A 9541-nucleotide genomic window follows, 5' to 3' on the forward strand; every position below is an offset into this window, starting at 1 on the left:
ACTGATCACGTGTTAATGCTGTTGACTTGCTGTTTATGTAACGATCGCTCGTTTAACTGTCAGCATACAAGGCCGTAGACCTCCCATCAAGCTATCTAGTTAAACAATTCTAAACAGCGATGCAGAAGTGAAATAATCAATTTCTCTTCAACAATTAGTTAATGTTAAATGTTTCAAGCGTTTCCAATAAAGTGCACATACCACCCTCACGCAGCACTAGTACTCTGTCTTGTGTCTTCAGCATGATACTTCAGTGCGGTATGGATTCGCCAGCAGAAGGTGCACACACACACATACACATGCACACACATGCATACATGCATACATACATACATACATACATACATACATACATACATACATACATACATACATACACACAATCATACATACATACATACACACACACTCACACATACATACATAGATACATACATACATACATACATACATACACACACACACACACACACACACACACACACACACACACACACACACACACACACACACACACACACACACACACACACACACACACACACACACACACACACACACATACATACATACATACATACATACACACACACATATATACATACACACATACATACTCCAAAGACAAGTTGCTTACAGCCATACATTGAAGAACTCCAACTGTTTTGTTTTTCATACATATATACATTAATTATATGTTTATTTACAAAATAGATCCAAATGTGTGAACATTTCAACAGGTTCCTCCGTCGATACTGAATCTTCTTTCAGTCGCTAGGTGCATCTGTTAACCGAGTCAGTCACATTCACTCATTAGCCACATTGCGACCTTTTTCACATCACCTTTCATCGCATTTCATATATTCATCTTCAATTGACAACCTCTAAAAATAAAATGAAAAATAATAAGTTTAGATCTAACTTTGAAAGCGGTACCGTAGTCTTTATCACTTATAAATATCACGTTATATTTATCACGTGCACTTAACAAGGGGGATTTACATGTACTAAGCTTTACGTGACTGGTGTAGGCTACACTCTATGTAGCAAAACTATCAAATCAAGATCGTGTTCCACAAAGCAATCTCGAGAAATCAGAAAAATCGACATTAGTGCATAATTTGGGGATTTGAAAATGATCATTTTAGCCACCTAAAAATAAACATTATCGTCAAAAAAATGTCTCTAAATTTAAACTTCCTTTTGCTCAAAAGTAAGGTTATCTTGTCGAAAGTCAGAAACGGTTATAAGCAGTCTGCTGCCGTTAAGTTGGTTGAGAACTTGGCGTCTTGCGACCAACTCTGTAACTTTACAGCACTTTTGGTACACGTATCATGCTGGTCTCTTTCATGAATGGACGAGATCAGCGTGTGTAGAAACCGAACAACATTCCAAAAACGAACAAATGAATGAATGAATAAATGAATGAAAAAAATTACAACACTTACTGTACACCGCGTTGAAAATTTCGAAGGACCACATGCAATTTATCACGGTTTCACACAGTCACATAGTTCTGTGTTTTCTTTAATCCTAATCACGCAGTGGGCTATTTGGCCGTACGTCGCACGGCTTCAATCGTTGCACCAATAAGGGCCAACAATCCTGAGAAGATGGAAGACCCGGAAGAGATTTCTGGGGCACTGAAGTCTTGCGCGAAGACGATACTGTCAGGAGGCCGCTTTGTGACTGTCAAGTCGTGGTGATGAAGACTCAGTGTCCTATCTTCGTACGACACGTAGTGCTCTCTGTTCTTCAGGGATTCGTACAGGTCCCTTTCTCCGATCTTCCCGATGATGAAGAACCTCTCCGGATGTTCTATACCCGTGTATGGGTTTGCGCCCATGTCGTACCTCTTCAGTACGACCTCTGACCCATGTACTGCCAGGTAATAACCAGGCCTCTTTATCAGTTCTAGAGTTACCACAAACACTGGTTTCTTAGCCCTGGTATCATATCCCACGTACGTGGTTCTATTAAACGCGTCCTTTCTCCGCCTTTTCGGAGTGGGAGTCAGTTTGTCTTGAGCACGACTGTTGAAGCTGATGTAAACGTTGTGATATTTTGGCTTCAGGTGTATTTGCACAATATCGTGGACTGTTCCTACGACACGAGACTGGAACAACACTCCGCCATATCCGCTGATGTGTGAGCGTTGTCGAGAGGCGTATACTCTGGCAGTTTCCATTCTTATAATATTGACTCGAACAATGAGTTCAATTTTGAGGAATTCCTGATATCCGCTGGAGTAGTCTCCCTTGTTCTGACGACGAACAGTGAGCGTGAAGGCCAAGGTTTCCTGGTGAGATGTTCGTATTACATCTCTTAGTGACTTCTGGACGTCGCTTGGCTTCTGGCCGTAAAGACGAAGGTCGTTTACTCTTAGTATCTCCTCTTCTTGTTTTAACTCAGCTACTGAGAAGGCAGAATTCTCTGTTATGTCAACCACAGTATACCGATGTGTGTTTTGGGAATCCCGATGTGAAGCTATAAATAGACCAGTGTGAATTTTCTCTGGTAGCCCGTCCAGTTTAACCATGAGCTCTTCAGCCTCTCGTGTTTCGCCGGGCCACGAATCGTCATGTGGACCAGGGCTGTCCTCCGAGTCACCCCCTGTCGGTGGATCGAAGAGAGTTGCTGGACACTCTAAACAAGCAATGTGAAAATACTGTGAGTGTTACACAGGTCACAAAAATTTTTTTAACATTTAGAACTAGAAACTCAGCACATAGGCGCACAACACTTGATGTTAATGTCAACACGTGTTAATGTGACAGTAATGCTAGACTGGGCCTAAAACATTTTAGTACCATTTTTTTACCACATCTTATATGTTGGATTTAACATTAAGTACAATATTTAACATCCCAGTGTTAAGATCTTAGGATTATACCTGTGTCTATCAGTCCACAAATCTCCTCCATATCCAGCGCCGTTATGTTGGTTGCGTTTACCACAAACGAAGCGTTACGTCTTGATGCCATGATGATTTTTTTGTGTCTGAATAGTGCAAGCGGAGCGAGAATTTATACATGCTGGCTTATCTGGAGCTGGGAAATCCCCCTGACGTAAAAAACCCCGACTATATTTAGCACCACATCTGCTCATAACGGTCACGCGAACGCTTATTATTCAGATCGGCTATAACCATGGTATTTTATACCTCTAGTGAAATTTGTGTGGACAACCGCGGTGTAACAAAGTGGGGGAATCCCCTCATACACAGCTGTACATCCAGGTTATATGACCACATAACCTATACATATATACGAAAACTGTAAACAAAAAACTCACAGCTGACACAAGTAAAGTGGGGGTTTTCCGATTACAAATCCACCGCAGCACATGGTCAGCAAGCTTATCGGTTGAACCCAACTCTAGTTACTTCTTCTACGGCTTTACATCAGATTTTGTTGTTGCTTTGGGGGACATGTGCTGGTGGTTTTCCTCACTCATATAACTGGACTGTCGTCATAAATGTGCTACACGTGTAGTAAAATACTACTGTACTTGTGATGCACTAATTTATCTATTTATTTACTTGACTGACCGATGGCTCACTTCACAGAGCGTCCGCTTCGAGGGCAGTAGGCCCTAGATCCAGGTTCAATCCTGCGTCGGGTCACACCCCATTGGGGCGCATTAGTTGCCTTCGGTAAGTCGTCCCAGTAAAGCAGCACTAGATAAAAGAGCGGTGGAAATCAGTCCTGCAACACATTACATGCAGTCATATGACTGAAAAATTGTTAAGCACAAAGCTAAACCACAAGCACTCACTCACTTTTTTACATATCGGCAACGGTGGCCATTATTATGGTTAGAATAAACCGGATGGAGAATAAACTTGTTACACATATTGTTTTCCTCTCCGGCCGTAATTGGGAAGGTCTGGCTGCAACCTGCGGATGGTCGTGGGGTTCCCCCGGGCTCTGCCCGGTTTCCTCCCACCATAATGGTGGCCGCCGTCGTATAAGTGAAATATTTTTGAGTATGGCGTAAAACACCAATCAAATAAATAAATAAATAAATAAATAAATAAATACATATTGTTTAAGAGTAGTGGCATTAACTGGGACATACGGTAGTTGGCAAATGATCAAACGTATCTCATGAAGTCCGACTTCTTGCATGTCCATTTTCAGCGTATAGTGTTTTATTTTAATTGTATTTTTTTGTGTGTTTATTTTTCTGGCATAAATAGAAGTGCTGTACTTTCTGGTAGAGCGACGCAGAGATAACATCGGTTACACAGAAGTTCAAGATGTGTACACAAAATGATACCACGCATAGGATGAAATCCGACTTGTCAGTTTATCTCACATAGGTCTTTATTCTAACTTTTTTGTTGTTGAGAAGTTTCCTTGATAAAATTAAAAACACTACTTTCTGGTAAAATGACTATGAGGTAACGTCACTTACATGACAGTACGAGAACCGTCTATTCGCGAGAGAGTTTTACCTACACGTCATTCTTCCTCAAATAGGCAATGATTTCATGGTGGTATTTATTTACATCTTTCCTACAACGGTGATACGCTTGAGAGAATCGCTCTGCACAATGTGTACCATACAAACTGGCACTCCGATATATGACAACGATATATCAGAGCATCCACAAGATCTGACGTCGAAGTGAACGATGTGGTTGATTTGCTGTCACCTGCCGAAAGCCGTTGGCTTACCCCCGCTTATTACCTATCGTGCTGAAAACACAGTCATTAGGCTACTGCATGTACATTTCAGTCACGCCTTACGCATGTGTCAGCTCAGACCGTGAGCATCGACAGCATCCTGACGCGCAGCCCCTAGGCTCGAAGGACTGAAGGCCTGACTTTGTGCTGTCCAGACAAAACGCTTTTTGAGACATTTTTCTAGCGTATTCATTCTTTTTATCCACTTGTTTCGTGTGTAAATTATGACCCATTGATGAATCACTGGGAAATACAGCCACACAATAAACTTTTATAATCTCATTACGTATACATATGTATAATCTTATGAAAAGTAATAACCCCGAAGCATGGAATACCTCATTTACACAAGCGTAACGGACCGTGTTCTGTTTAGGACATTCCAAATTCTGTTGATTTACGATGATTCTTCGATCTTCCTAGTGGAAACATATCATTCAGAATAAAGAATGTAAAGTACATCCACAAAAATAAACTGACAAAATTCGTAAATTCGGCAATAAACTTTGAAAGAAATGGATATCTACTCAGTTGAAACGTTTTCTGCGTGGTGAAAGCGCTTTCCTCGCGGTGTAAATATCTTCTTGGCGGAGAAAAGGTTTACTCCTCGCGGAAAAGGTTTAGCCCTACATTACGGACAAAAGGGTCACACCGCGGACAAAATGTTTACAACGCAAACAAAATGTTTACATCATGGACAAACGGATTATAGGAGGGATAAAATTACACCGATGACATAATGTTTACACTGGGGAAAAAGTGTTTCCCGCTGTGTTTTTTTGAAGGTAATAGCTGTATTCATTAAATTTGTCTAAACTGTTTCTGTGTCTGCCTTAATTCACCTTGGCGTATACTTTAATGGTAAGAATTCCGAATGGCACTTACAGACCACCGTAGTATTAAGCGAGATACACTGTGGCAAATATTATGCAGAAGTGGTCTGTACGCGTAATAACCAGTGTGATACCTGCAGTTTTAATTACCACTACTGTTTAAAATTTTTTTGACGTGATAAACCTGTGTAATGTGATTCAATTAACAAACTGGGTCAAGATTACTGTGTATTTTACTACCTCGAACTTCTGAAATGAATGAATGATTATGACTTTACGCCACATCGGGTATATTTCTGCCATATCGTGGCGATGAACTTCTGAAATAAGTTTAGTAAACTTGCGTGGAAGGTAATTCAGAATTAAACATTACTATGTGCACACTCTTTAGAAAAGTCTTCACTGTTTCTGAATTCTACTAGGGTACATTTTAGCATAAATCGGACAACAGATTTTCTATTAAACTTGAGAGATTTATTGTTTTAGTACAGTTTCCTTTAGGGTAGGCCCTATGCTTTTTTCTGAAAAAAAAAAATAAATAAATAAAGAAAAAAGATGACATATATGCAATTTGTGTGAGCTTACAGATTTACCGTGTAGCTTTATCACACTAAATCGCTAGGAATGGGCCTGAAATCGTCAATGCTGTTTCGATTTGCCTTTATATTTGTACATATCTATGTAAACAGTATATTATAGTCCGTCATGACAAATAACACACCTCACCCACTCTGGACGTAAACCAGATTGGCTGACCTTTTCATCGTTACATAATTATACATGCTGTGACATCATGTATGTATCAACTATTGTTGTGATTCCGGTGATAACCTACGCAGATTTGTGCGGCTCAGGAAAACAACATCGTGTATACTGTTGTTAGAAGGCTCATAAAGCCATGTATATTAGTCTCTCTAAACCAGACCGTCATAACCTGGTTTTCTTAGGGCGACGGTCCTCTGCATAAGGAGAGTACATGTATATCAACCAATGGAATATCACTACAGTAGTCATGGTATACACATAGCACGAACCAGAGCAAACAAATGAAGAGAACGTTGCTATACCTGCTTATTGGCTAACAATGTGACCTGGTTTATCGACACATCATTTTTTAGAATTCCCCAGTGGGGTGGACGAGATTTGGCAGTAGTTCATTACCTGGTTGGCCTTAGGCCCGTTGACCATGTGCCAACCAGGTGTATATGTCTTTTTTTGTCCGCTGGCACGCGACGTCCGTATCAAAAGAATCGCAGCATAACGGGCACAATCCGTGTAGAGTGTACTGAGTAGGTATTACAAGTATTAATACTGGTCAGTAAGTTTCATAAAATTTGTTAAAGATACGTAGTTTATTCCCCGTACTCCGGTTGTTTATTTATTTGATTGGTGTTTTACGCCGCACTTCAGAGAATATTTCCCTTTTACGACGTCGTTCAGCATTTTGGTGGGAGGAAACCAGGTAAAGGCTAAGGGAAACTCATGACCATCCACAGGAGCTTCACATAAGCTGAATATGGAACAAAGCTCAAGAACCATCTAACAAATAAATAAATGTTAGTATCTATACATAGAGGATATGAAATGAGTATCCCGAAGATGTCAAATTTATTAAACGAGAGTAGTAGTTAATGAAAACTAATACGAATTCAATAGATTTGATATTGATTTTTTTTTTTTTTGATTGGTGTTTTACGCCGTACTCAAGAATATTTCACTTATACGACGGCGGCCAACATTATGGTGAGCAGAAACCTCCCCGGGGGAAACCCACGACCATCCGCAGGTTGCTGACAGACCTTCCCAATTACGGCCGGAAAGAAAGCCAGCATGAGCTGGACTTGAACTTACAGCCACCGCATTGGTGAGGATTTGATATTGAGGGTCACGAATTTCATATCCTATTTATCCCATAAATGCCTTATTTTGAATTTATAGCGGAAAAATCACCACAGTTAAAAGTTTTCGGAAACCGCACCGACGTCTTATCGCGTAGTGATATCACATATATATATATATATATATATATATATATATATCAAGTGAAGCGTCATCAGTAAGTTACGAGTACATGGCGGAGTATAATACAGTACAAACAAAATTTGTTTACATAACGACCTTTTTCATACCATAGACGTGTCAAAAGTTTGTTTTACACAATATAACAATACCTTCATATTTATAACAAGAATATTACATTTTACCACATAAAGAATTACTGTCTAAAAATAAACAAATCTCCCGTTCGCTGAGTACACGCCGTGCAACATTCAAAAGACAACTAACAGATTAACTTAGCGAAGGTTAAACAAGAGAAACAGTCTACAGAGTTGTAACAGTTAATTGGAATTTAGACATCAGCTAATTTTTTGTGAAGATTCGGGTGACATTTAAATTGGTTTCAGTTTCCCGGATAATGCCAAAATTAGTAAAGCACAAAGTTTTAGGCCTATAGAATAATGTTAAGAAAAATAATGGCCAACCCGATGTTTCCGTTCTGGGGATTTTACTTAGCCTTCGTGGCGATAGCCCTATATCATAGTCAATGCCGAGAATTTCCACATTTATTCGATTATCTCTTGTCACATTTATAACTCTGGCGCCTCCTTTTTTTTTTGGTCACATTTTACGATATCCCCAAATAAAAAGTCGGCCATGCTGACATTTGCAGACGACAAGAAAACGTTGTAGAAAAAGTTGTAAAAAATGTAGTCCCTGTCCAACCGAGTTGTAACTTTTGATTGGTCGATTTGATGAATGATAAGATACACGGACCAATCAAAATGTCGGAATTTATATTACACGTGGTGCATATCAAAACGATGTCATGCCTTTATTGCTCGAAAACAAAACATTTATGGGATAAAAATATATACATATATAATATCTTATGTGATTGACAAGAAGAAGGTCGTCATTTCATAGGATAAAGTTAAAGTCGATGGCAACGGGTTTTTAAAAAATGGCAACTGCCTGAAAAACCTTATTGTGGTTGTTGATGGGACATAAACTGGATCTTGTATTGATCCTCAAAATATCGAGGGCACGTAATTATCTGTAAAGTCAACTTCGAGCATAAGTATGACTGTGACAATGAAACAGTAAATGGTCAATACTATCCTCCACAACACACTCCTGACAGAGGCCTGTATCATGGAGGGCAAAACGAAATAAATACAAATGTGTTGGTATATGACCAGATAATAATCTAACAACAAGGATTTCATCATGGCAGCAGCGAAAAATTATAATTGAGAGACATTCTACCCTTTCAGAGTTGTCCCAGTCTCGTTGCCAAATATCAATAAACTTATAAACATAACGGAACAGGAATGGAAATGTCAGGAAAGGAAAGTGCCTGTTTGGCTAAACTGTCGGCCAACCCGTTGCCAGCTGTGCCGACATGAGCCGGTACCCACTCGAAAGATACTGAAATACCAATAGAATAAAGATCAGTACATAAATACAATAGTTGGTATACAAATTTAGAAGATGTTTTCCAAGTATATTTGGTGATGGTCTGTGAAGAAGATGATGAATCTGTAAAAATAACAGCTGAGGTCGGTTTTAAATCTAACAGAAAATTTAAAGCACAATCAAATCAGATAATCTAAACGATTTATTATACTTTAACTGTGGTATGGTGAAGGATGCCCCCACTAATTTGGTATCGAAGCATTTTGAAGCGTTTGTAAATACATGAAGATGTCGTGACCAATTACAATGAAATTGAACCTTGGCACATAACAGACACACTGCTGAATTGTCACATTTACTGATCTTTGAGTGTATTTCCGCGGATGTACATGGTATGTACCATTTAAATCATTACACTGTAATAAAGAAGACATTTGTTTGGGTGTATAACTGAAAGGTACTGCATGAGAATCCTGTAAATCATACAAACACTCACAAAATTAAGTTTGAAGAACAGTAGAGGTAGAGTTATTAACAGGCAACAAGGATGAGAGAGAAGCTACGAGAGCTCGGACAACGGTGGATGTACAAGGGGCACTC

At 39.4% G+C, this 9541-nt stretch overlaps 1 protein-coding gene across 1 annotated transcript; it reads right to left on the bottom strand.

The window, feature by feature from the left end:
• Positions 1-1454: 1454 nt before the first annotated feature.
• Positions 1455-3058, bottom strand: LOC135463190 (uncharacterized). The gene is made up of 2 exons (XM_064740506.1): positions 2894-3058; positions 1455-2646 (listed from the first exon to the last, which is right to left on the bottom strand). Exons 1-2 carry the CDS (start codon positions 2982-2984, stop codon positions 1550-1552), a joined length of 1188 nt encoding a protein of 395 aa, XP_064596576.1. The 5' UTR covers positions 2985-3058; the 3' UTR covers positions 1455-1549.
• Positions 3059-9541: the final 6483 nt, after the last annotated feature.

The sequence above is a fragment of the Liolophura sinensis genome, chromosome 2 (genome assembly GCF_032854445.1).
Source record: "Liolophura sinensis isolate JHLJ2023 chromosome 2, CUHK_Ljap_v2, whole genome shotgun sequence".
NCBI classification, from domain to species: Eukaryota; Metazoa; Mollusca; class Polyplacophora; order Chitonida; family Chitonidae; genus Liolophura; species Liolophura sinensis.

What these genes read in the sequence shown, in the direction of transcription:
- LOC135463190 (XM_064740506.1), bottom strand. Translation starts at nt 2,984, where the DNA reads ATGGCATCAAGACGTAACGCTTCGTTTGTGGTAAACGCAACCAACATA. An exon ending in TTGTGGACTGATAGACACAG is followed by an intron (nt 2,647 to 2,893) that starts GTATAATCCTAA and finishes TTGCTTGTTTAG; the next exon opens with AGTGTCCAGCAACTCTCTTC.